Genomic DNA, 27806 nt, shown 5'->3' on the forward strand with positions numbered 1-27806 from the left:
TTCCGGCTGTCTTTAAGCCAAAGCCACCAGCGAGGGGGAAGTAGCATGTCAAGGGGAAGCAGGATTTAGCTGCTGCTGCATTACTTTGACCTGCTCTAAACACACTGAGCATCCAGTCGTTCACTGAGAACATGCCAGATATTGCAGTAAGCTCCTTATGTGGATTATTTTATTTAATCTTCATTACAAGCCTCTGAGGAAGCTATAGAGGATTAAATAAGTTAAATAACCTACTTAAGTACCTGTGGCTGGAGAGGGAGAGGCCAGGTTCAAATCTAGCACCCCTTTGCTTTTCCACAAACCTAAGTGGTTATAGTATTTTACATCTACATAGATAATTTTGTGAGTCCCATTTTTTTTTGGCTGTGCTAATTAATTTTGGGGTAAAAGATTAGAAGACTGTCTCCATGTAAGCATATCTCAATCATATCCAAATATTACATTTTAGTATCTAAATGGCAACACCAGTTTTCTCATTAAATTCTGCTAGTCAATGATAATTATAAAAACAAACAGCTTAAAATTATATACCAGGTACCTATCTACATGATTTAATGTATTATCTTATTTAATTTCTTCTAATTTTTTAAATTTTTTATTGAACTTTAGTTGATGTACAGTATTATGTGTTACAGATGTACAATATAGTGATTCACAATTTTTAAAGGTTATGCTCCGTTTATAGTTATTATAAAATATTGGCTATACTCCGCTCGTTTTACAGTAGGTCCTTATAGCTTATTTCATATGTAATAGTTTGTACCTCTTAATCTCCTACCCTTATTTTGCCCCTCCCCCTTCTCCCCACTAGTAACCACTTGTTTGTTCTCTATATCTGTGAATGTGCTTCTTTTTTGTTATTTTCACTAGTTGTTGTATCTTTAAAATTCCACATGTAAGTGATATCATACAGTATTTGTCTTTCTGTGAGTCCATATTTTAATTCACTATATGTGCTAATGTGTTTATTCAGGTTATTTTTTATCAAGTTATCAAAGTTTTTTGATATTTTTAAAACTAATTTTAATTAAATAATATATATTTCTTTTCCAATAATCCTAAAGAATAGACAAAAAGGTAAGAAAATCTGATTCCCTAAACCTTTATTACTACTTGTGTGCTTGTTTCAAAGGAGGTGAGGCATTCTGATGGCTGGGATACTCAGTTATTTTTTAGCTACATTTTTTTTCCTTAAAAAAATTCCACAGCCTACGAAGAATGTACTGATTTTGATTTCTTCTACAGAAAAATGTTATCTGAGAGTATGTGTGGTTTTCATTCTTGATTTCTCTTGGAGGCATGATGGGACCCCCTGGGCCACGAGGGTTTCCTGGTCATCCAGGATTTCCAGGGGCAGCTGGTATTCCTGGGAGAGCTGATTCTGCTCCAGGGAAACCAGGCGACCAGGGACCACCTGGGTTGCCTGGAGTGCCAGGGTTGCCGGGACCTCCAGGATCAGATGGTAAAGTGCTCTTCATTCACATTCACTAGCATTTATGTTGCATTTGATATTTGCAGTATCATTCAGAAACCATGACTTTCCAAATTTTAAAAACGTTATCTAATATTTCATAAGCCAAGTTAGTTGTATTAAAAATACAAAAAAGTAAACTGATGTTGGACTGCCACATCTCTTAAATTATGTGAAAATATTTGGATGGGAATTTAAGTATGCTGATAGAATGTTGTAAATTAACACAATTTTACTTTTTAAATGTAGTTGTCATTTTTATAGAGTTACGTATGGACCTGGCTTGAGTCAAACAGCTCTACAAAGCCTTTTGTGAAAAACCTGCCGTCCCAGGCAACCCCTTCTCCTATTCTCTCCTCCCCAGGGGCAATATTTTCCCCACAATTAGCTGGATCTCTTGGGATTTGCCTCTATATTGCCATTCAACATACTTGTGTTGCTATTTCTTAATTTTTCAGTTTGCGCATTATCTATTGACTTTCCTCTGTAGCGGGTGAATTCACCTCTTGCCCCACCCACCACACGTGCCATTTTTCACTCCTACAACCTATCAATATAGTTAGCGTCATAATTTTAGTTAAATAAATATGCAGTGTTTACACGGAAGGGTTATATAAATGCTATTCACCAGTTTAGCCATATAATAATATATGATACTACTTTCCTAGCATAACAGTTTGGTAATAATTGTCATATCTTTGTGTGTTTGCTTGGTTTTCAATATACTTATTGCTAATTCAACCTCAAACCGTCCGGAATTGTATACATCTCTTAATCATACATTTTAACTCATTACTAGTATTGTCTCTTTGAATAAATCTCATCTGGAACTTTTTGACCTGTTTAAATTAGGTCAGGTTGCAATTTTAAAAGCTGATGCTGCGACACTGCCTGGAGATCTTCCTTCACCATTATCCTAGGAATTCTCTGTCTGTCTCTGTCTCTCTGACTCTCTGTCTCTCTGGGTCCCTTTGTTTCCACAACTCATATATTTCTTCTAATGATTTACTCATTATACTTTGTGAGAGAATATGTATATTTGGGGTGTCTTCACTGTTTGAAATACCTTTATTCTACTGTGGAATTTGATTGATAGTTTGGTTGAATATAAAATTCTAGATTGGAATAATTTTTCCTCCAGGTTTTTGAAGGCATTTTCCATTGCTTTTTAGTGTCGTTACTGAGAAGTCCAGTAACCTTTAGATACTTGATTCTTTGCTTAAAATCCCTTTTCTTATTGAAAGCTTATAGGAATTCTCCTTTGTTTTCAATGTCCTTAAATTTCACTGTGATTTACCTCAGTGTGGGTACATTTGCAGGCACTAGGAGCAATTTAACACAAATTCTTCATTTCTGGAAAAATTTCTTGAAGTATTTCTTTTTTTTTTTTTAATGTATTTATTTTATTTATTTATTTTTGGCTGCATTGGGTCTTCGTTGTTGCATGCGGACTTTCTCTAGTTGCAGCAAGCGGGGGCTACTCTTCAATGCAGTGCGTGGGCTTCTCATTGAGGTGGCTTCTCTTGTTTTGGATCACGGGCTCTAGGCACGTGGGCTTCAGTAGTTGTGGCACACGGGCTCAGTAGTCGTGGCTCGCAGGCTCAGTAGTTGTGGCTCGTGGGCTCTAGAGCTCAGGCTCAGTAGTTGTGGCTCACAGGCTTAGTTGCTCCACAGCATGTGGGATCTTCCCAGACCAGGGCTCGAACCCGTGTCCCCTGCATTGGCAGGCAGATTCTTAACCACTGTGCCACCAAGGAAGCCCTTGAAGTATTTCTTTGAAGATACTTTGTCCTTCTTTTTTTCCCCTCTGTTTTCTATTTCTGGACTCAATATATTTGTCTGTTAGAGAATCAATCCTACATGTCTGTTTTTCAAATCTCCACTCTATTATTCTTCACCTTTTTATTTTTCTGCAACACTTTCTGGTAGACTTCCTCAACTCCATCTTCCAAGTCTGCTCCTGAATTTTTAAATTTCTGCTTTCATAACCATTTTTTTTTAATTTCTGAGGATTTTGTTGTTGTTGTTCTCTCTCTCTCTCTCTCTCTCTCTCTCTCTCTCTGTTGTTTTTCCCTTTTAATGTTTCTTTTTGCAGCAGCCTGTTTCTGTTTTGGGAATGAAATGCCTTCCCTTGTCTGCTTTCTAAACTATATAGTTTATTTTAAAGATTCCTTCTTACTTCATTGTCTGTTTCCTCCAGTTTTGAGGGCGTTTGTTTTTTCCTGCTGCAGTTTTTGCTGCTGCAGTTTTCGCTGCTACTATTTAGCTGCTTCTTTGACCAATCATCCTGTTTGGGGTCTCACTGTCATTCTACTTCAGAGGTACCAATTCTTGAACTTTGGAAGAGATTTCCTAGGTAAACTGTGTTCTGTTTCCGCTTTCCCCACAGCCTGCTTGGATTTCAGCTTTTTAAGGTCTGCTAAATCTTTTTACTTTTTTTTTTTTTTTTTTGCTTTTGTTTCTCTTTTTCTTTGTCTTGAAAGATTATACCTTTTTATAATATTCTTTTACTGTCTGTTATCTTACTGGTATTTGGGGAGACAAGGAACTTACTGTTTGCATTTTATCTAACATTTTTAATCAGATGTCTCTGAATTTTTGCTTTTACAAACCCTGCTTTCTGCTTTCTTTATTAGGTAATTATTGATAATTAAGGGGCAAAATATATTTGCCATATACTTACTTTTAGTTTTTTGTTTTTTTGTTTTGTTTTGGTATATTTGTTTGTTTTATTATCTACTACTTTGCTTTGCAACCCATTAAATTAGGGCTGAGATTAGGGATAGTGTTATCAATGGTTATGGTAGCAGAAGCTTGCTGTGACAATTGTATGGTCTATTTGTATACATATTCTTATAGCAGAGAGAAAGAATCATAAGAAAGGAATGGAAGAAAGAATGGTGTTGAGGGGATGGTGTGAATGAGAACACACCAAGCTCTACTTGTTCTATATCAGATCTATATCAGATGTTCTATATCAGATGTTCACAAAAATTGTGTGATTCTCTCTGCCCGCCCCCTTTCCCGCTGGAAAGTTGTATATTGTAGTGCTGGGCCTCCTGGGCCACAAGGAATAAAAGGCAAAGTGGGTCCACCAGGAAGAAGAGGCTCAAAAGGAGAAAAAGGCAAGTATGCATCAAAGTAGAATTTCTAGAAAACAACATATGGAGGATTGGGAGGCATTATGAAATGTACAATGTGGATTTCATTTAGATTCTCCACTCACCTTAGTTACCCCTGTGAGTACTTAACTCACTGTGTGCTTGTGATGTGATTAGAACTTACCGAAAAGTCAAATCTATATCTTACAGCATAAAGGAGACACTTACCTGCCATGAAATTTGCCTCAAAGTGATGACTTTTTCCACAGGATCCTCTCAATTCCTTGAAAAAAGCAGAGATAGGACAGTATTGATCTTTAATTTTGGTTTCTCTCTGTGGGTCCCATCTTTCCCAGACTCACCAAATACCTATAGCTCTATGTTTCTACACCTTAAATTGTTTGGTGCCTTTTTGACCAACGGAGTCAGGTGGGTATGAGAGCTGAGGAGTTTGACTGTCCTAAAGGCATTTTTTTAAACTAAAGGTCCTGATGATTAGAAAACGCACTATAGGGAATTATTAGCTGTAACATGCAATACAATCAATAATCCCTCTTAACATATTATTTGGATTCTTTAAATGCCCAGAGTTTATGCTCTAACCAATTTTGTTGTTGTTGTTGTTGTTTCATCAGGAACCAAATTAAGAGACTTTGTTTTTTTTAGTAGGAACCAAATAAGAGACTTCTAAACTTTTAAAAATACGAAACTTTCTTATTTTCAAAGTTTCTTCCATAGAATCAGACATCGGCTTTTCCCCTAGATTTTGTCAGTTTGCGTTTATTAAGACAGAACACCCCATTTGTCTGGAAATGATATGTCCACCCACATAGACCATAGCTACCTCCAGGTCATGCCCTGTGCTCTCCACATCACATGTTATCAGTTATCTGTGATAAGAATTGTGCACATCAGACCCTTTTTGTTCTTATTCGCACTATTGGTTTTGTATAGTAAAGACTTTATTGGGATTTCGTTCAGGAAATTTGACAAAGCTGCCTTTTATCCTCTGTCTAGGAAGCACAGGGCTCTGTGCCTGCCAGCCTGGTCCCTCAGGCCCACCCGGCCCTCCAGGACTTCCTGGGAGGCAAGGGAGTAAAGGAGACTTGGGACTCCCTGGGCGACTTGGAGAAAAAGGTTACCCAGGCCTTCCTGGTGCCAGAGGATCTCCAGGGCCACCAGTGAGTAACTCTCTCCAGTACCAATCTTTCTAGTTAAAAGAGACTGGTAGAGATAGAATTCACTTGTACCTCTCTCCAATTTATAGTGATATATATATTGTATGTTTTGAATCTATAAGTATATTCATGACAAAAAATCATCTCTATCCTTTCATTCATTCATTCATTCATTTGTTCAGTCAACTAATATTTATTGAGCACCTACTATGTTCCAGGTACTATTCCAGGTGCTGGGGATACAGCAGGAACCAGAACACTATCTCTGCCTTCTGGGGGCCTCTACTCTGTTGGGAGGACATACACCATATAACAGATAGACGGGTGAATATAGAGTATGGCCGATGGCAATAAAGGCCATCACCATCTGGTGTGGCTTGCGTGGAGAGAGTGAGGGAAAGAGCAGACCTGAGGTCAAATGGCTGGAGGTTAGGAGGGGTTGGAGAGCATAGAGCATTGCAGGTGGGTTGGCTTCGAGCTTGTACTCTGGATGACATAGAACAGCCAGCGGAGAGTTTTAAGGAGAGAGGAGTCTGACAATAGTTTTAATTGGATCACTCAGGTAGCTTTGTTAAGAACAGACCAGAAGAGACAAGGGAAGAAGTAGGGAGATTTAGCTGGGCTATTGCTGCAGTAATCCTGGTGAAATATGATGGCGGACAGGTGTACCTATTACTGTTGGGTGTGACGGGAAGTGGTCAGATTCTGGGTATATTTTGACCATAGAGCCAACAGACTGGCTGTGAGGCTGGATGTGGGATATGAAAAGCAGAGAAATAAAGGATGGGGCCAAGATGGGCAGACAATGTGAGGAGCAGGCCTGGGGGGCAGGAAAGGAAGCAGTGCTGTTGGGCACATTTTAAGTTTGGGGTGCCGATTAGACGAGCAGGCGGAGGTCTCAAGTAGGCTGTGGGATGATATTCAAGTGGGGGATCCAGGTGAGAGATCGGGTGGAGCTGTAGATATTGGCTTTGTCAGAGTTTATGTTATATTTCGTGCCAGAGGATGCATGAGATCTTGCGGTGACTTCTATTTGCTGACCATTCCAAGGGACCATTCCAAGCGACTCGGGCTGAGGCAGAGTGGTCCCTCAGAATAAAATCAGTGCCCCTGGGGGCCCTCCCCTGGAGGCTGGAGACAGCCCTTATTACAGGGGCTTAATCCTGGGGTGGCCAGGAGCCCAGCCATCAGCCCCTGTGCACTCTTTTCCATTTTCCCCAGGAAATCTCATGAAACTAAGGTTCCAGTCTGAGAGCCTTAAGTGAGGGTGATGGTTAAGCTCTTCCTGCACCAACCTTGTCAACTCAACGAGAAGTTAGGTCCTTAATATGCATATGTTGAATAAACATAATTGTAATTATCAATATTAAGTAGGCTGCATTTTATTGTCTGCTTCTTTAATTCAACTTTTTATAGTCATTTTTTAATTTTTAATTTTTTAAAACAATCTTTTTTAAATTTATTTTTGGCTGCGTTGGGTCTTTGTTGCTGTGCACGGGGCTTCTCTAGTTGTGGCGATCAGGGGCTACTCCTCGTTGTGGCGCGTGGGCTTCTCGTTGCGGTGGCATCTCTTGTTGCGGAGCATGGGCTCTAAGCACGTGGGCTTCAGTAGTTGCAGCACGCAGGCTCAGTAGTTGTGGCTCACGGGCTCTAGAGCGCAGGCTCAGTAGTTGTGGCTCACGGGCTTAGTTGCTCTGCGGCATGTGGGATCATCCCAGACCAGGGCTCAAACCTGTGTCCCCTGCATTGGCAGGCGGATTCTTAACCACTGCGCCACCAGGGAAGCCCCATAGTTATTTTTTTATGTTGTTACCTAATCTTCATAATGAAGGTTTTACTGGCTCTAAAATATTTTTCTTCCTTCACATTGAGTCGCTTCTCAGAGCTAACATCTTGGAGTGTGGATTACTAGTTCAGCCAGGGTTATCCTGGCGGAGGTTTATGTAATTCAGTTGCTCCAGGACTTACCTCTTAATTTAAAAAAAAAAATTTATTTTAAATTAAAGTGTAGTTGATTTACAATGTTGCATTAAACTGGCCGTATTTCTGATGTCTCTGTTCTGTGTATGATTCTGTCCATATGACTTCTCTGTACTAAATTCATCTCACTGTGATCACAGTTAGGGACCAAGTTCATACTATGGGGCACAGGAAAGGAAAGGAGGGAGGGAGGGATGGACAGAAAGAGGGAGCTTGAAGGACCCACAGACAAGCATTCTTGGGTGTTCTCAATCCGCTGTATATCTCTCTCCTCTGCTGGTCCCTGGCTCCAGAAGCCACAGATTTGTGGGAAAGTAGAAAACAGAAAAGTAGGTTTAAGTTCTTTGCAATTTTTTCTGTGGTTGGACCAAAGCCTTGTATTCATTGCCTTAGCCTGAGAGCAGTTCCCAGGATGGGGGTTTGCCACCACGATGCTCTATTGGAAGGCACAGGGCTTAGGAGCACATGGACCAAGCTTCAAATCCCAACTCTGACATTGGTGAGCTCTGTGGTGTTCCTGTAAGATGGATATAACAACACCTGTCCTACAAGTTTGTTGGTAAGAATTCAATTCAACAGTATATTCTGAGAGCTACAAGGTACACACCAGTGAACCAGATGGCCAGGGTCGCTGCCCCTGAGGAGTCGCAGTGCAAACCAAAGGTCACAAACTGCCATGGACTAAATCTGAACCTCCAGCGTGTTTCATTCTGTCCTCACAGTGTTTGCTTTTGTACTATTAATATGTTTATGGCTGCCCTTGAGAAATTGGAAGCCCATTAGCACAGATCACTGGATCCCCACCACTGCCGGAAGCTGAGGAGGTCTGGGGGCTCGAGTCTCCACCATGCCCTCTCGCCTGCTTTTCGGAAGAGCATGGCCCCCCAGTGGGCATCTGTGGTTGAAGTTCCTGACCTAGACTGTGTATAAAATAACTAGTACTTGCCCGGCAGAGAGGAGTTCTTGTGGCTGCTGAGATTTTGTTGTTGTGTATTTTTTTTAACTTCTTTATTGGAGTATAATTGCTTTACAATGGTGTGTTAGTTTCTGCTGTATAACAAAGTGAATCAGCTATACATATACGTATATCCCCATATCCCCTCCCTCTTGCATCTCCCTCCCACCCTCCTTATCCCACCCGTCTAGCTGGACACAAAGCACCGAGCTGATCTCCCTGTGCTATGTGACTGCTTCCCACTAGCTATCTATTTTACATTTGGTAATGTATATATGTCCATGCCACTCGCTCACTTCATCCCAGCTTACCCTTCCCCCTCCCCATGTCCTCAAGTCCATTCTCTACAACTGCATCTTTATTCCTGTCCTCCCCATAGGTTCTTCAGAAACTTTTTTTTTTTTAGATTCCATATATATGTGTTAGGATATGGTATTTGTTTTTCTCTTTCTGGCTTACTTCACTCTGTATGACAGACTCTAGGTCCATCCACCTCACTACAAATAACTCAATTTGCTTTCTTTTTATGGATGAGTAATATTCCATCGTATATATGTGCCACATCTTCTTCATCCATTCATCTGTTTATGGACACTTAGATTGCTTCCATGTCTTGGCTATGGTAAATAGAACTGCAGTGAACATTGTGGTACATGACTCTTTTTGAATTATGGTTTTCTCTGGGTGTATGCCCAGTAGTGGGATTGCTGGGTCATATGGTAATTCTATTTTTAGTTTTTTAAGGAACCTCCATACTGTTCTCCATATTGGCTATATCAATTTACATTCCCACCAACAGTGCAAGAGGGTTCCCTTTTCTCCACACCCTCTCCAGAATTTTATTGTTTGTAGATTTTTTGATGATGGCCATTCTGACTGGTGTGAGGTGATACCTCATCGTAGTTTTGATTTGCATGTCTCTAATGATTAGTGATGTTGAGCATCCTTTCATGTGTTTGTTGGCAATCTGTATATCTTCTTTGGAGAAATGTCTATTTAGGTCTTCTGCCCATTTTTAGATTGTTTGTTTGTTTTTTTGATAGTGAGCTGCATGAGCTGCTTGTATATTTTGGAAATAAATCCTTTGTCAGTTGCTTCATTTGCAAATATTTTTTCCCATTCTGAGGGTTGTCTTTTCATCTTGTTTATTGTTTCCTTTGCTGTGCAAAATCTTTTAAGTTTCATTAGGTCCCATTTGTTTATTTTTGTTTTTATTTCCATTTCTCTAGGAGGTGGGGCTAAAAGGATCTTGCTGTGATTTATTTATTTATTATAGAGTGTTCTGCTTATGTTTTCCTCTAAGAGTTTTATAGTGTCTTGTCTTATATTTAGGTCTTTAATCCATTTTGAGTTTATTTTTATGCATAGTGTTAGGGAGTGTTCTAATTTCATTCTTTTACATGTACCTGTCCAGTTTTCCCAGCACCACTTATTGAAGAGGCTGTCTTTTCTCTATTGTATATTCTTGCCTCCTTTATCAAAGATAGGGTGACCATATGTGTGTGGGTTTATCTCTGGAATTTCTATCCTGTTCCATTGATCTATATTTCTGTTTTTGTGCCAGCATCATACTGTCTTGATTACTGTAGCTTTGTAGTATAGTCTGATGTCTGAGATCCTTATTCCTCCAGCTCCGTTTTTCTTTCTCAAGATTGCTTTGGCTATTCGGGGTCTTTTGTGTTTCCATACAAATTGTGAAATTTTTGTTCTAGTTCTGTGAAAAATGCCATTGGTAGTTTGATAGGGGTTGCATTGAATCTGTAGATTGCTTTGGGCAGTATAGTCATTTTCACAATGTTGATTCATCCAGTCCAAGAACATGGTATATCTCTCCATCTGTTTGTATCATCGTTAATTTCTTTCATCACTGTCTTGTAGTTTTCTGCATAAAGGCCTTTTGTCTTTTTAGGTAGGTTTATTCCTAGGTATTTTATTCTTTTTGTTGCAGTGGTAAATGGGAGTGTTTCCTTAATTTCTCTTTCAGATTTTTCATCATTAGTGTATAGGAGTGCAAGAGATTTCTGTGTATAATTTTGTATCCTACTACTTTACCAAATTCACTGATTAGCTCTAGTAGTTTTCTGGTAGCATCATTATGTATAGTATCATGTCATCTGTAAACAGTGATACTTTACTTCTTCTTTTCTGATTTGGATTCCTTTTATTTCTTTTTCTTCTCTGATTTCTGTGGCTAAAACTTCCAAAACTATGTTGAATAATAGTGATGAGAGTGGGTAACCTTGTCTCGTTCCTGATCTTAGAGGAAATGGTTTCAGTTTTTCACCACTGAGAAAGATGGTGGCTGTGGGTTTGTCATATATGGCCTTTATTATGTTGAGGTAAGTTCCCTCTATGTCTATATTCTGGAAGGTTTTTATCATAAATGGGTGCTGAATTTTGGCAAAAGTTTTTTCTGCATCTATTGAGATGATCATATGGCTTTTCTTCAATTTGTTAATATGGTGCATCACATTGATTGATTTGCATATATTGAAGAAACCTTTCATTCTTGGGATAAACCCCACTTGATCATGGTGTATGATCCTTTTAATGTGCTGTTGGATTCTGTTTGCTAGTACTTTGTTGAGGATTTTTGCATCTATGTTCATCAGTGATATTGGCCTGTAGTTTTCTTTTCTTGTGACATCTTTGTCTGGTCTTCTTATCAGGGTGATGGTGGCCTCGTAGAATGAGTTGGAGAGTGTTCCTCCCTCTGCTATATTTTGGAAGAGTTTGACAAGGATAGGTGTTAGCTCTTCTCTAAATGTTTGATAGAATTCACCTGTGACACCATCTGGACCTGGCCTTTTGTTTGTTGGAAGATTTGTAATCACAGTTTCAATTTCAGTGCTTGTGATTGGTCTGTTTATATTTTCTGTTTCTTCCTGGTTCAGTCTTGGAGGGTTGTGCTTTTCTAAGAATTTTTCCATTTCTTCCAGGTTGTCCATTTTATTGGCATATTGTTGCTTGTAGTAATATCTCATGATTATCTCCATTTTATTGGCATATTGTTGCTTGTAGTAATCTCTCATGATCTTTTTTATTTCTGCAGTGTCAGTTGTTACTTCTCCTTTTTCATTTCTAATTCTATTGATTTGAGTCTTCTCCCTTTTTCTCTTGATGAGTCTGGCTAATGGTTTATCAATTTTACCTTCTCAAAGAACCAGCTTTTAGTTTTATTGATCTTTCCTGTCGTTTCCTTCATTTCTTTTTCATTTATTTCTGATCTGATCTTTATGATTTCTTTCCCTCTGCTTACTTTGGGGATATTTTGTTCTTCTTTCTCTAATTGCTTTAGGTGTAAGGTTAATTTGTTTATTTGAGGTGTTTCTTGTTTCTTGAGGTAACATTCTATTGCTATAAACTCCCCTCTTAGAACTGCTTTTGCTGCATCCCATGGGTTTTGGGTCATCATGTTTTCATTGTCATTTGTTTCTAGGTATTTTTTAATTTCTTTTTTGATTTCTTCAGTGATCTCTTGGTTATTTAGTAGTGTATTGTTTAGGCTCCATGTGTTTGTATTTTTTTACAGATTTTTTCCTGTAATTGATATCTAGTCTCATAATGTTGTGGTTGGAAATGATACTTGATATGATTTCAATTTTTTAAATTTACCAAGGCTTGATTTGTTACCCAAGATATGATCTATCCTGGAGAATGTTCCACGCGCACTTGAGAAGAAAGTGTATTCTGTTGTTTTGGGATGGAACGTCCTATAAATATCAATTAAGTCCATCTTGTTTAATGTATCATTTAAAGCTTGTGTTTCCTTATTTATTTTCATTTTGGATGATCTGTCCATTGGTGAAAGTGGGGTGTTAAAGTCCCCTACTATGACTGTGTTACTGTCGATTTCCCCTTTTATGGCTGTTAGCATGTGCCTTAGGTATTAAGGTGCTCCTATGTTGGGTGCATAAATATTTATAATTGTTATATCTTCTTCTTGGATTGATCCCTTGATCATTATTTAGTGTCCTTCTTTGTCTCTTGTAATAGTCTTTATTTTAAAGTCTATTTTTTCTGATATGAGAATTGCTACTCCAGCTATCTTTTGATTTCCATTTGCATGGAATATCTTTTTCCATCCCCTCACTTTCAGTCTGTATGTGTCCCTAGGTCTGAAGTGGGTCTCTTGTAGACAGCATATATACAGGTCTTGTTTTTGTATCCATTCAGCCAGTCTATGTCTTTTGGATGGAGCATTTATTTAATCCATTTACATTTAAGGTAATTTTCGATATGTATGTTCCTTAATTGTTTTGGGTTTGTTATTGTAGGTCTTTTCCTTCTCTTGTGTTTCCTGCCTAGAGAAGTTCCTTTAGCATTTGTTTTAAAGCTGGTTTGGTGGTGCCTAATTCTGTTAGCTTTTGCTTGTCTGTAAAGGTTTTAATTTCTCCATCCAATCTGAATGAGATCCGTGCTGGGTAGAGTAATCTTGTTTGTAGGTTTTTCCCTTTTATCACTTTAAATATGTCCTGACACTCCCTTCTGGCTTGCGGAGCTCCTGCTGAAAGATCAGCTGTTAACCTTTTGGGGATTCCCTTGTATGTTATTTGTTGCTTTTCCCTTGCTGCTTTTAATATTTTTTCTTTGTGTTTAATTTTTGATAGTTTGGTTAATATGTGTCTTGACATGTTTCTCCTTGGATTTATCCTGTATGGACTCTCTGTGCTTCCTGGACTTGATTGACTATTTCCTTTCCCATGTTAGGGAAGTTTTCAACTGTAATCTCTTCAAATATTTTCTCAGTCCCTTTTTTTCTCTTCTTCTGGGACCCCTATAATTCAAATGTTGGTGCGTTTAATGTTGTCCCAGAGGTCTCTGTGACTGCCCTCAATTCTTTTCATTCTTTTTTCTTTATTCTGCTCTGCAGTAGTTATTTCCACTATTTTATCTTCCAGGTCACTTATCTGTTCTTCTGCCTCAGTTATTCTGCTATTGATTCCTTCTAGAGAATTTTTAATTTCATTTATTGTGTTGTTCATCATTGTTTGTTTGCTCTTTGGTTCTTCTGTGTCCTTGTTAAACGTTTCTTGTATTTTCTCCATTCTATTTCCAAGACTTTGGATATCTTTGCTATCATTACTCTGAATTCTTTTTCAGGTAGACTGCCTATTTCCTCTTCATTTGTTTGGTCTGGTGCGTTTTTACCTTGCTCCTTCATCTGCTGTATGTTTCTCTGTCTTCTCATTTTGCTTAACTTACAGTGTTTAGGGTCTCCTTTGTGCAGCCTGCAAGTTTGTAGTTCCCGTTGTTTTTGGTGTCTGCCCCCAGTGACTAAGGTTGGTTCAGTGGGTTGTGTAGGCTTCCTGGTGGAGGGGACTGGTGGCTGTGTTTTGGTGGATGAGGCTGGATCTTGTCCTTCTGGTGGGCAGGACCGCATTCGGTGGTGTGTTTTGGGGTGTCTGTGAACTTATTATGATTTTAGGCAACCTCTCTGCTAATAGGTGGGGTTGTGTTCCTATCTTGCTATTTGTTTGGCATAGGATGTCCAGCACTGTAGCTTGCTGGTTGCTCAGTGGAGTTGGGTCTTAGTGTTGAGATGGAGATCTCTGTGAGAGCTTTCGCTGTTTGATATTACGTGGAGCTGGGAGGCCTCTGGTGGACCAGTGTCCTGAACTTGGCTCTCCCACCTCAGAGGCTCAAGCCTGACACCTGGTCAGAGCACCAAGACCCTGTCAGCCGCACGGCTCAGAAGAAATGTGAGAAAAAATAAATAAATAAAGTTATTAAAATAATAAAACTTATTAAAAATAAAAAGGTAATAAAAAAAGAAAGAAAGAAGAGAGCAACCAAACTAAAAAACAAATCCACCAATGATAACAAGCGCTCAAAACTATACTAAAAAAAAAACGGACAGACAGAACCCTAGGACAAATGGTAAAAGCAAAGCTATACAGACAAAATCACACAAAGAAGCATACACTTACACCCTCAGAAAAAGAGAGAAAGGAAAAAAATATGTATATATATATTAATAAAAAAAAGGAAGAGAGCAACCAAATCAATAAACAAATCTACCAATGACAATAAGCTCTAAATACTAAAGTAAGATAAACATAAAGCCGGAAACAAATTAGATGCAGAAAACAAACCCCAAGTCTACAGTTGCTCCCAAAGTCCACCACTTCAATTTTGGGTTGATTCGTTGACTATTCAGGTATTCCAGAGATGATTTGGAGATTTAATCTGCTGCTCCTGAGGCTGCTGGGAGAGATTTCCCTTTCTCTTCTTTGTTCGCACAGCTCCTGGGGTTCAGCTTTGGATTTCGCCCCTCCTCTGCGTGTAGGTTGCCCTCTGGCGTCTGTTCCCCGCCCAGACAGGACGGGGTTAAAGGAGCAGATGATCTGGGGGCTCTGCTCGCTCAGACCGGGGAGAGGGAGGGGCACGAAATGCGGGGCGAGCCTGCGGCGGCGGAGGTCAGTGTGATGTTGCCACAGCCTGAGGCGCGCCGTGTGTTCTCCCGGGGGAGTTGTACCTGGATCCCGGGACCCTGGCAGTGGCGGGCTGCACAGGCTCCCGGGAGGGGAGGTGTGGAGAGTGACCTGTGCTTGCACGCAGGCCTCTTGGTGGCGGCAGCAGCAGCCTTAGCGTCTCATGCCCGTCTCTGGTGTCCGCGCTGTTAGGCGCGGCTCGCGCCCGTCTCTGGAGCTCATTTAGGTGGTGCTCTGAATGGGAGTATTGAGTAGTGTGTGGAGCTGTATTTTCTGTACATTAAATGGCTCCCAATCATTTTGTCCACTTTAGTTTTGATACCTGTTGTATACATTTTAGGCTTTTTCTTTGCTCTTACTGTTTGATGCTGCCATTGTCCTTTCTCTACTTGTATCTCTACCCCACTTTGTAGTTCACTGCTCATGAACTAATAGAGGCCAGTTAAAAAGATAATTAAGCTTGCTTGACCATGCTGTTAAGATCGTATGAAAAAAAGACAAAGTGGCATCTGTGTAAGCAAAGCAAGTGGTCTGCTCAGTCATTTTTACCTCCTTCCAAATTCTTGTGTATGTTTCTTGATCATTGAGGTCACCAGATAAGTGACCTTAAGCTAGGTACAGTGCTTCTATAACTGTATTTACTGTAATGCTTGGTCATTCTCATATACCAAAGGTAGGATTACAGATTTTTGATATGTCTTACTATTTAATAATATGTAACACAAAACTGTGACTGAAATAGTCCAGGCTCAGGGCAGTGTTGAAGTTAAAAGACGATGAGCCCATTGGCCAAAATTAGTTGTTTACTTGCCATACAGAGGAAATACATTGATTACAGAAAGATTCCTTCTCTTGCTCATCAATGTCCTACAATATCACAGTGTTTTTCATCACATTCATTCCTAAACCTCTGTGTTCTGCTCTAGTGCCAGCTGCTGTGGTTAACCTCTCCCCTCCTTTCCTCCCAATTCTACATGACAACACTCAAGATAGTTAACTTTTTTAATTGTAAATTATTTTGAGATAAATTTTTATGTTATGACTCACAAGGCGTTGCACAATCATACGCAGAGGTCCCATGTACACTTCACCTGGCTTCCCCCAGTGAATATCTTACAGAACCGCAGTACATTACCAAAACCAAGAAGCTGACAGTGACACATTTCTGCTGACTCAGGCACGCTGGTTACTCAGATTCCACCAGCTTTCACATGCAGTTCAAGAACCTCAGTTTTGTAAGGCAGGACCCCCCTTGGAAGGTGGGGAAGAGAATGACACCAACAGTACCAAACTAGAATCTCGAACAGGTGATTTAGAAGGAAAGAAGAGAGAGGTTAGATGTATACAAATAACTTTTGACCCATCACAGTTAAACTGATTTTTTCCTCGTGTTTTTTACCAAGGGAAAACCTGGTACCTCAGGACCACCTGGCAGCAAAGGAGAAAAAGGTGACCTGGTTGTATCAAGAGTGAAAGGTGGGCATAATCAATCAGCTCCCTGCCATTTTCTGAATGATGTATGAACCGTTCTCTTGCATTAATTTCTCCTGTGACTGCAGATGAATTCTATAATAAGATTTGGGACTGTTGCGCTTGCTTAAAAAAAATACTCCCTGCCCTTCAGGGTCGTGTGAATGTTGAGCCTAAATCCTGTGCTCAAATCCTCGTTGTTGTGAATTGGGTTTGAAACAAGACCTCCTTTGGTTTGCCTAGCATTTATTCACTGCATTCTAGTATCCTGTATTAATCAAGAATATTTTGGTTGTAAGCGACAAAAACCCAGCTTGAAGTAGTGTTTTTAGAGAAGTAATTTATTGACTTAAACAAAATTTGAAAGGTTAGGTGTATGGTTTGCACCGGGACGACTGCATGAGAAGGCTGTCTCGGCATCTTGCATCTTTCTTTGCACCATCTGCATTTTCGCCCTGTCTGGTTTTCTCTGGGCTATGGGTACATGCCCCCAGGTAGCTCCAAGTTCTTACAGTCAGAGGTGAAAGAAAACTCTACCTCTTTCTGCCCCAGTTAGAATAAAAAAGGTCCAGGAAGGACTGGATTAGCCTGGGGCATGGGCCCAACCATGGACCATTCCCCCACTCACTATGGCCAGGGGATGGCATACCGTGTTTGGTGTCACACAAGCAGAGGAAGATGCTGTAGGGATTGGCACCTCCACACACAACCTCCTTGTCAGAACAGGAAAAGAAACATTTCCCAAATAAGAGATTCAATGGGTTTGGCAATTGTCAGTCTCCCCTTTGACTTTTGCATGATGGTCTTCGTGTGACTTTAGTCAACTGAGACGCTCAGAGGAACCTCTGCCAGCCCAGGGTCATGGTCATTGCCTTTATCTTTAGTCCTTTGTTTCCTTCTACTTATTCCATTGCTGAGAAGGGCTTGACTCTTTCGGCCTTTGTTACCAGGGCATAAAGGAGAAAGAGGTCCTGATGGGCCCCCAGGATTTCCAGGGCAGCAGGGACAACACGGTCGAGATGGATATGCTGGAGAAAAAGGGGACCCAGGACCGCTGGTGTGTATAATTCTTCTCCTGCTATAGTTTCACTCTCTTACATGGTCACAAAGCATCTGTTTTCCCCTTCTCAGTTTAAAAAAGCTGAACAGTAACGTGTCAACGTGCTGTAAATCAGTCACCTTTGATTCCCTGCCACAAAAAGAGGGCTGTTACAAAAGGTATGGCTTATTGCAGATGGTCTGAAATCCCGAGTGAAGTTCATCATAGCAAGAGTTTCTCTCCCTAGTCTTTATATTATTCTCGTGGTGCTTATTTCCTTCTGGGGCCCTTGTCTCTACAGAGCCCGCACTGGTTTCAGGTCTGTTCAGTTGACTCTGTAGCGTGGAGGATAGCACACAGGTCCTGATAATTACCTTCAGTTCTGTTCTCTGATGAAGAAGCACATGAGGGGAAGTGGCAAGCAAGAAAGGATGAACTAGTGCAGATCCACTGGATAGACATATTGGCTGATGGAAGGTCCCACTGATAAATGATAATTCTGCATTTTTCAGACATGTTTTGGGTGGAGTCCACGTGTAGCTGATGAAGTTCATAAGAAAAGACTGTGAGACATAAGCAGGAACTTAAAATATCTTGGCACATGAAGTAGTTCTGAATGCTTGCAATGCCACACAAACTGAGCTAGATGTTTTACTCGTAACTGTTGTCTTCTGAGGAACAATTATCTTTGAGAGTTTACAGTAAGGAGATGGAGGCTTAGGGTACGTTACTCAAGGTCAACAATCTCTCAAGTAGGCTAAGCAGGAGGGCAAACCCAGTCTTTCTTATTTCCAGTACATGCTGTTTCCACCAGATCATGCAGCCTGCCATTGAGAGTGTTGTAAAAAGGAAGGACCATGTTCTGATTTTATAGGACTCCTATCTGATAAAATACATGTGAATAAGAGACGGAAGTTTGGAAGTTGGGTTAGATGGTATTTATAGCTTTCTGGTCTTTCAGCGGATATTGAATATATAAATAATCTTCTCTGATTTAGATTTGGTAATCCCTGTTTCATTCATTCTTCCAATTAAGAAACTACAGTGGTCCCCCCTCATCCACAGGGGACATGGTGCAAGACCCCAAGTGGATGCCTGAAACCGTGGATAGTACCCGACCCCATACATACCTATGATACATACCTATGATAAAGTTTAATTTATAAATTAGGCCCTGTGAGAGATTAACAACTAATAATAAAATAAAACAATTATAACAATATACTGTAATACAATTTATGTGAATGTAGTGTCTCTCTCTCTCAAAATATCTTGTACAAATTTAATGCCTTTCCATCTTAACTAAGCACTTAGCAAGCACTGTGCCACGACTTCTGCAGGTTGCGGTGTGGCAGCAAAACTAGCACAAATTTCATTTTCCTTCTTCACAATCTCATGGATATAAAAGTCATTCTTACCTTAGATCTTAGCAACCTCAGCATACGATTCTTCTTTCTTTCCTTATTAAATTGAGAACGTGCACCTTTTCACTTAGAGGAAGCGCTTTACAACTTCTCTTGGGCATATCTGAATTATCAGCGTCCCTTGTGCTCTGGGGCTGTTATTAAGTAAAATAAGGGTGACTTGCACACAAGCACTGCGATACCACTGCAGGCAATCTGATAACCAGACGCTGCTAAGTGACCGACTGAAGGATATGCTGGAGAAAGGGTTGATTCGCGTCCCTAGTGAGATGGAGCAGGACGGCTTCATCATGCTCCTCAGAACGGAGCGCAGTTTAAAACTTGTGAGTTGTTTATGTCTGGAATTTTCCATTTAATATTTTCAGACCGTGCCTCACTGAAACCTTGGAAAGTGAAACCGTGAATAAGCAGGGGACTGCTGTATTTAGAAACCAACGTCACTGAGTGATAAGTGTCATCATGTACTAACCTAACTGTGAAAAACCGAAGTGTATTTACAGATCAGATGGGGAGAGGAATTTCTATACCACCCGCTAGGGACGGGGGAATCTCTCTAGAGTTTCAGACTGAGTCTGAAACAATTCAGACTCATAGACCACATTTGGGACCAGGCCGCTCAGAAGGCTAGAAGGCGTGACCCTCAGCTTGCCTGCAGGGCAGTGTCAGGCGTTCCTCCTACACAGGAGTCCTTGCAGCTTTTCGTTCAGTTGGGGTGAAGGCAATGAGATTCTCATATGCAGAAGTGTGAGCAGCCTGGACTTGAAAGCCTCCTTCTCCACAGGAGTGTTATCTCCACCACAGGGCTAGCTTGCGGGGACCCCACAAGGAACTTGCCAGTTACAGGAGCCACCTCTTAAGGAAGCCCTGACAAAGGCTCCACACAGGTCTTTATAGTTCTTCCAGACCACATGCAAGTTTTGCAGCCAGGGATTAATTTTACCATAAGCAATGTGGTCTAGTAGCGCAGTTGACATCCATTTTTATGCAGATTCCTGAAGAGCAGAACTAGACCCTTAACCAAAGGTCACATTCTTATGCAGGAGGAGAAAGGATTTGTCAGCCCTTGGCCCACAGAGGTGGAGGGCGACAAAGTCCCTCCCTGTGTCTTACAATAATGCAGAAAAAACGTTTCTAATAGATAAGAATTTATTTAGTTTGTAAGCCCACTACTTCCCTTAATGTATGCATTTCTATATTTTATTGTATTTGCTGTCACAGAGTGGTTCTAAATAAAATTTCTTATTCTGTATTTAAGACGTAACACATATAATTTTCTGTTTTTGAATCATAAAGCACACATCAAGAGCATATATATGTCTGTAGATATGTATGTAAAACATTAAGAAGAATCTTAGTTAATCATTTAAAATTGCATTTGCTATTAAGTAACTTCTAGAATTAACTGGCTTTCTGCATGCATTTTTGTAGCCTACAGTGACAATGACTGCTTTGAGTTCATGGCCTTTCAGAGGTTGGTGATTGACTCTTGATGCAAATGTTCTCAGGGAGATCATGAAGATGCAGCCCCAGGTGATAAAGGGCCTCCTGGACCACCAGGCCCCCCGGGCAGAGCAGGACCTAGGGGGCCTCCGGGACTGGGATTTCCTGGTCCACCAGGAGAGAGAGGGCAACCAGGAGCTCCAGGCTGCCCAGGCAAGAGGGGCCCTGATGGCTTGAAGGGTCAGAAAGGTAATTTTGAATGTTTTTGTGGCAGAATGTCAAGTGAAATCATGGATGCTAAAGTAAGCTTCTCTTCTGGGCAAAGTTATTACAGTTAGGGTAGAACCTCTAAAATAAAATTCCCACAATTCACTGTTCAAACCTTGAATGTTGTCAAACAAATAAAAGCATTACAGCACAATCAATACTTAAAACAAATCTTTAAAATGCTAAGATGTCTTTGCTGTTTTATTGGTTTGGCAAATTGCCTTTCATTCATTTCTCAGTATCAATGTGGACAATCTGACTTAAAATTACATACATGTATATATTCAAAATCTCTCCTTTTTTACTATCTTTTGAGATTATGCATTTTATTTGAATAAAACCACTAATATTTCATTTTAAAAATACAGCATTGTCCATGAAAACCCATTTGTAGGCCTTCTAGGGAGAAAAAAAGGAGGGATTTTAAATATATTTGACAGTTATTTGGATTTCAAACAATAAAGTGACTTGTAGTTTTATAGCTGAAAACTTTTTAAAAGTTTGGAAAAAGATTGATTTAAGATTCTTCTCTTTTGTAATATGTGCATATGACTTGAGGTACGTAGGTACTTGTGAAATTTTATAATATAATAATACGCTTGGTTCTTGCTTTGACAACATAGAAAGACGAATACCTTGGAATTTGATATGGTTTAAGATCATGGTCTGGAACCATCAAAATATAACATTATTTTTATTCATATGGTACATTTTTTATTTAAGAGCTTATGGTGTAATACATTATGAGATGAAATTTCTGTTATAAAAGGGAAACATTCCATTTTAAAGGAGAAGAAAACTCAGAGCACCACTTTGAAATTTTATTTTCTTTACCAAGTGAAATGAAGGATGACAAAACCACATTGCAAAGTCATTAGAAAAACAAGAGCCAGTATATATATATATATTTTTAATAAATTTATTTATTTTATTTTTGGCTGCGTTTTGTCTTCATTGCTGCACACGGGCTTTCTCTAGTTGCAGTGAGTGGGAGCTACTCTTCGTTGCGGTGCACGGGCTTCTCATTGCGGTAGCTTCTCTTGTTGCAGAGCACGGGTTTTAGGCGTTTAGTTGTGGCACATGAGCTCAGTAGTTGTGGCTCGCAGGCTCCAGAGCACAGGCTCAGTAGTTGTGGCACATGGGCTTAGTTACTCCACCACATGTGGGATCTTCCCCGACCAGGGCTCAGGCCTGCGTGCCCTGCATTGGCAGATGGATTCCCAACCACTGGGCCACCAGGGAAGCCCCCAGAGACAATATATTTGAAGCACCTGACCCATGGCAGGCCCTCAGTAAACAGAAGCTGTTATTAGTATCTCTCCCAGTCTCTTCATTTGCGCAATTCCCCCACATCCAAGCTAGGAGTCAAATCTTGGGAACTCAGTGTTGGATACTTGCTGCTACTTCATGATTTATCAAAGCTTCTGATTCCATTGTAGTAGACATCCATGGGTCTATACATCCATTATTTTTTGTAGGTTATTAAAGTGATATTTCTTGGAATCAATATTTTTCTTATTCCCCTTCTATTACTGTCTGACAGTTGAAGTTCAGATTTCAGGACAGATCTTCTAGAAATTCAAAATAAACGTAGTTCAAGTGACCTAATGAGACTCGAGAGTCTTCTTTTCCTTTGAATTCCACATATACCTTATGAAGAAGTATCTTGATCGAGTTGTCATTGAGATTCACGTTGCATTGGACCATCAATTATGTGAACGCCAATCTTTTTTTTTTCATTCCAGGTGATACAGTTCCTTGTAACGTAACCTACCCTGGGAGGCCAGGCCCGCCAGGTTTTGATGGACCTCCAGGTACGATCAAGGAGAAGTTACTGTCATACACATTCCCAACTAAAAGAACTGGTAAGACAGATAAACCAATAGCAAATCCTCAGGAACTATTTAGGATATTTCTACCCTGATTATAAAGTTTTGAGGGACTACGGGAAACACCATTTGTAGCCATTCCTCTTGGGTCGCCAGTCCACCAAACCCACTCTGAATAATATTTCTGTGCAACAAAATTTACCTGGATTTGATCACATATCAGCAAAAATGATCGCCTTTTGAGCATTTTAAAACTATATCTTCTTTCTTTACTTGTGCCCCGAGAGTGAAAATTGATTACTTGCTTACTGATTATAAGTTTTACTCTATTCTGCTTTCCAAGAGACCCAAATATCTGACCAGAAACATTCTGAAAAGTGCCCACGCATCTGCACCCCTGATTACACTTTCATACAACCACTGCACTTGACTCAGTCACATATTTATAGCTGAATTAAACCCTAGATCTATGTAAGGGATTTTGTCTAATTCTTTTTTATTTATTTAGAGTTCACTTAAATTGACCTGTTAAGTACTGGCATGGCCACTAAAGGTCACCTTTCTTGTTCTACGTAACTATCAATACAAAAAGTGTTTAAGCATTGAATGATGAATGGCTCTCTATTGCCCTCTATAACCACTGGCTTTCACGATGGTGTAGTGTAACAGCCTCCAAATTGCAGTGGGCTTTAACAAATAATATTTAGTTTCTCTCTATGAGTCTGTCGTTCAGCTGATCTAAGATGGTGTCTATCGGCTTCGTGCCTGGTCCTGGGTCAGGTCAGGTCTGCAACGGGCATCTCACTGTGAGGCCAGGGTGTGCTCTGCTCCTGTGGTTGCAGAAATACCAGAGGGTGGGGCCCAGCTTCACTTGCACTGTTCACACCTCTCATTACTTCATGGTGTTACTATCCTATTGGCCAAAGCAAGTCACATGGCCAAGCCCCGGGTCAAAGTGTGGGAAATACGGGCCACCCACCACAAGGCAGTGGCAAGGGTGTGGAAATATAATTCTGTATCAGTGGAGTGAAGAATGGTTGGTTGACTGATTGTACGTTCATCTTCACATTTGCTGGTACCTCGTCGTGGATGGATAAAAAGCACGCGTGGTCGCTTCCAGCAGCTTCAGCCTCAAGGGAAGTGAACACGCAAAGTTTCAGCTAGCAGTTGCATCTCCTTTGAAGTTCATGATTTATAAGTTATTTTTGCTTAGAGAACTCCTTGTAGGAAAACACAGAAGGTTTTAAAAAAAATCTCAATTCGTTTTGCAGGTGCTTTTTTTTTTTTTTTTTCCCGGTACGTGGGCCTCTCCCGTTGCGGAGCACAGGCTCCGGACTCGCAGGCTCAGTGGCCATGGCTCACGGGCCCCGCTGCTCCGCGGCATGTGAGATCCTCCCCGACCGGGCACGAACCCGTGTCCCCTGCATTGGCAGGTGGACTCTCAACCACTGTGCCACCTGGGAAGCCCAAATGAGCTCGTTATTTATTTATTTATTTATTTTGCGGTACACGGGCCTCTCACTGCTGCGGCCTCTCTCGTTGCGGAGCACAGGCGCAGCGGCCATGGCTCACGGGCCCAGCTGCTCCGCAGCATGTGGGATCTCCCCGGACCGGGGCACGAACCCGCGTCCCCTGCATCGACAGGCGGACTCTCAACCACTGCGCCACCAGGGAAGCACTTGCAGGTGCTTTTTGCCTGTACTTCATTTAAGGGCAAATGCAGTAAGATGCAGGGAAATAGACTTGGTCTTTATTCTGGTGCTTTCTCATCAAGCCACACACTGGCCACCACCTCTGTCCTCTTACAAGGAAGGGTATCCTCACATATTTGTGTTTGAGACTCAGCATGGGAAGGTATCAAAAGATTCATCTGAATGGTGGTGTACGTCCCAAAGGCTTTCAGAAAGAATTCTTTGCAGTATGGCTTCTGAGAAAGTACCTTAACTCAATCTCTATGAAAAGCTTATTTGGAGCACAAGACTTATAAAAACCAGGCTAGGCACCACCTATACTTCCATAAAGTAGAAATACCCTAAGAAAGAATTAACATAGATTTTATTTTAAAAATCATCTTATTTTGTCCTCATTTGATTTTATTGTATCTGTGTTTTGTTGTTTTTGTTTAGGTCCAAAGGGATTTCCAGGTCGTCGGGGAGCTCCTGGGTTGAGGTGTCTGGATGGGGAAAAGGGTCAACGTGGCAAACCAGGAATCTCAGAAATACCTGGTCCACCTGGTAAATAAGGGCTTTTCATTTAGGAATGTCTCATGATCTTAGTCAGCAAATGGCCCAGGGATCCCTAGATGGTGGGAGAATGGTTTTTCTTGATATAGTAAGCTCTTAGCTATGTTTCGATAACTTCTAGGTTATGATACTTTTGTGATGTCTCAGGGCTCCTTAAACCTGGAGCATGAGTTATAGACTATTATGTTATGTTGTAGGAACTGCTCAGTCTAGACAGACTCTTTGCTGGTAAGTGAAAGCAATTAGGGAAACGTCATTGGCTTATAGGAAACACGGAGTTACAATTCATTTTCTGACAAAAGGTGAGAAAAAACAATATTGCCTCTTAAGTTACTCCTAATTTTAGTAAGTATCCCTGTATCTTAAAACAATGTGTTTTTATCAAAGTAGTAGTCTTATATGTGTGTTGGTTCTATATCTGTACATGTAACAATTTAAACAATTTTTTGTTCAATAGGTTTTCATGGTGATATGGGAGATCCAGGTTTTGGAGGTGAAAAGGGGTCCTCCCCTGTCGGGCCCCCAGGCTCTCCAGGTTCACCTGGAGTGAATGGTCAGAAGGGACCTCTGGGAGACTCTGCTATTGGCTACCCAGGACCCCCAGGAAAGAGGGGTCTTTTAGGAGTACCAGGGTCAAAAGGACTCAGAGGTGATCCTGGACGACCGGGGGCTGCAGGTATGAGGGCTGTGCTCTTCCTGTGGTCCATAAAGCCCGCTCAGTTCTGAAACAGGTCCCTGAAGAGTGTCTAGACTATCTTGCCTTAAAAATCTAGAACTTAAAATTTTCAGTCAAGCATCTTCCTTCATACATGGGCATTGGTTACATTTCTAATAACCTGCATCCGCAGTGTTGCCTTTGCATTTTATTGGTGGTTTTCACACCCAGCTCACCGTGGCTCAGTCTGTTCAGTTTGATTCAGCAGCTACCGGACATCTGCCTGCTTTGGACTCCAGGACAGTATGTTAGCTCCGAGGGGCAGGGAGATCAGCCCACTGCCATTGCCAGGCTGAAGGAGGGCAGGACAGGCTGTCAGAGAAGAGCAGCTCCGTGGGGCAAAGCAGGGTGGGCTGGCATTCAAAGGAAAGCTCTGGGGGAGAGCTAGGCACGAGCTGAGTCCTGGCAGACGCTGTGTTCTTTGGACAGGTGAAAGGATAGAGGGACTTTCATTCCAGCAGGGGTAGCAGGCAGGGCAGTGAAACTTAAGATGGGGAGATGGCCCTGGCACTGAGTCACATCCTTTTCTGAAATCGTTATGGATTCTTCAGGATCCCCAGCAGAGGTTTTCAGATTTTCATGTACTTAAAAATACCACGCCCCCCAAAAAACAGGGGTAGAGTTGGGGGTCATTAACATCACCGTCTTCTGGGCCCCAATCTAGGAAATTGTGATTCATGACATCAGAACTGGGTGGAGCCCAGCAGTCCAGTCTGAATTTCAACCCCTGGGGGATGGTGACGAAAAGTGGACCCCAGATCAGACTTTTACAAACAGTGTTCTGGTTCTTTTCTAATGATGGATGGGCCAGTGTTTATTAGGTACCCATGATAGTACAATAGTACAGGGAAAATGGAAGGCGGGGAAATAAGCCACATTCTTGGTCCTCAGAGAGCTTATCCAATAGTTTGTAAGTCAGAAGCTTTCATATACAAAAACCCATTTAATTGGAACGTAACAAGATAATACATTATGTGAGTCAATGAAAATAATTTTGTCCCAGTAATCCCACTATCTCACTTGTGAAATGTATTTAAGGGAAGAATTCAACAGGAGATGGTTAGTACGAAAATACTGTTGCAGTATTATTCACAGTAGAGGAACAATTGAAAACAGTAAAGAGAGCTAAGTAATACGTACATACACATACTCACACACCACACTCAAAGGAATACTATTCAGCTATTAACAATTAAAATTATATTTGCAAAGATTACAATAAAATGGAAAACATTTGCATATTAACATGCAATATGAAATAACCCAACAAATGAAAGTGCACTGGGATTACTATTTTAAAAATGCAAACATATGAACCAAAATACAATGAAAACATTAAACAATAAAATAGATTTTTAGGTTAGGGTGTAGAATTATGGAAGACTTTTTTCCCCCTGAAGATCATGATGCTATCTTTCCAACAAATACAAATTTTGAGAGTTGGAATGATGAAATCGTTTACAGAATGCAAATTCAGACAGTACAAACTGGGCGTGCAAGCATTGTGGTGGTTTGGGGTACAGCCTGCCGCAATGTTAGAGGCTAATGGAAATCAGGAAGAACTGCATGGATTTTTAATTTGCATAAGCAACTTCTACATTGTCTACATAACCTTATCAAGTAATTCTCTTAGCAATGCATGGTTTTACCGTGCACTTGGAGCTCACTATCATCTATGATAAGAAAATCCATTCAGAGGCTTAACTCATTGGAGCCCAGAGCCGGGATCAAAATGTTTACCTCCAGTATTGATATACATGAATACCACTGTAGGCCGTCTATGTAGTGTTATGCCCTCAGTGTCACAGATGAACTGTATCATTTCAGGGCCAGCTGGCATGCCCGGATTCCCGGGTCTCAAAGGTCCCAAAGGGAGAGAGGGAAGTGCTGGGTTTCCAGGGATCCCAGGTCCACCCGGCCATTCCTGTGAAAGAGGCGCTCCAGGGAGACCAGGGCCACCAGGGCTCCCTGGAGCTCCAGGAAGTCCAGGTAAGTGTCGGCAGGTGTCAAGAACTGTGACAGGTGTGGGGTTTACCCTACTTACAGAGGAATAAGCTCACCTGTTGCTCTTTTACGGCTGCTGGCAGAAGCAAGATTCTTGGGTCAGAAACAAAGGATTTGATTATTTATGGCACTGCAAGTAGCAGGAGTTTCATGTTGGTTTGTGTCATTTCCTTGTGTCACCCAAGTGTCTCTGGGGTGATATAAGAGGGGCTAGTGGATGCCGCACACATGGTGGGTTGCAGTTTCTGAGCCTGAG

The 27806-nt window shown here is 40.9% G+C and overlaps 1 protein-coding gene across 1 annotated transcript in view; it reads left to right on the forward strand.

The window, feature by feature from the left end:
- COL4A4 (collagen type IV alpha 4 chain) overlaps positions 1-27806 on the forward strand; it is a 117909-nt gene that overhangs the window by 48732 nt on the left and 41371 nt on the right. The window contains exons 19-28 of the mRNA XM_027119748.1: positions 1298-1462; positions 4507-4600; positions 5594-5753; positions 16523-16595; positions 17540-17646; positions 20558-20741; positions 22505-22573; positions 24715-24822; positions 25289-25507; positions 27374-27535. Coding sequence (XP_026975549.1) covers positions 1298-1462; positions 4507-4600; positions 5594-5753; positions 16523-16595; positions 17540-17646; positions 20558-20741; positions 22505-22573; positions 24715-24822; positions 25289-25507; positions 27374-27535 — 1341 coding nt within the window. The remainder of the gene's footprint in view (positions 1-1297; positions 1463-4506; positions 4601-5593; positions 5754-16522; positions 16596-17539; positions 17647-20557; positions 20742-22504; positions 22574-24714; positions 24823-25288; positions 25508-27373; positions 27536-27806) is intronic.

Source organism: Aethalodelphis obliquidens, unplaced genomic scaffold (assembly GCF_003676395.1).
Source record: "Aethalodelphis obliquidens isolate GAN/ISIS:26980383/991018 unplaced genomic scaffold, ASM367639v1 scaffold2, whole genome shotgun sequence".
Classification (NCBI taxonomy): Eukaryota; Metazoa; Chordata; class Mammalia; order Artiodactyla; family Delphinidae; genus Aethalodelphis; species Aethalodelphis obliquidens.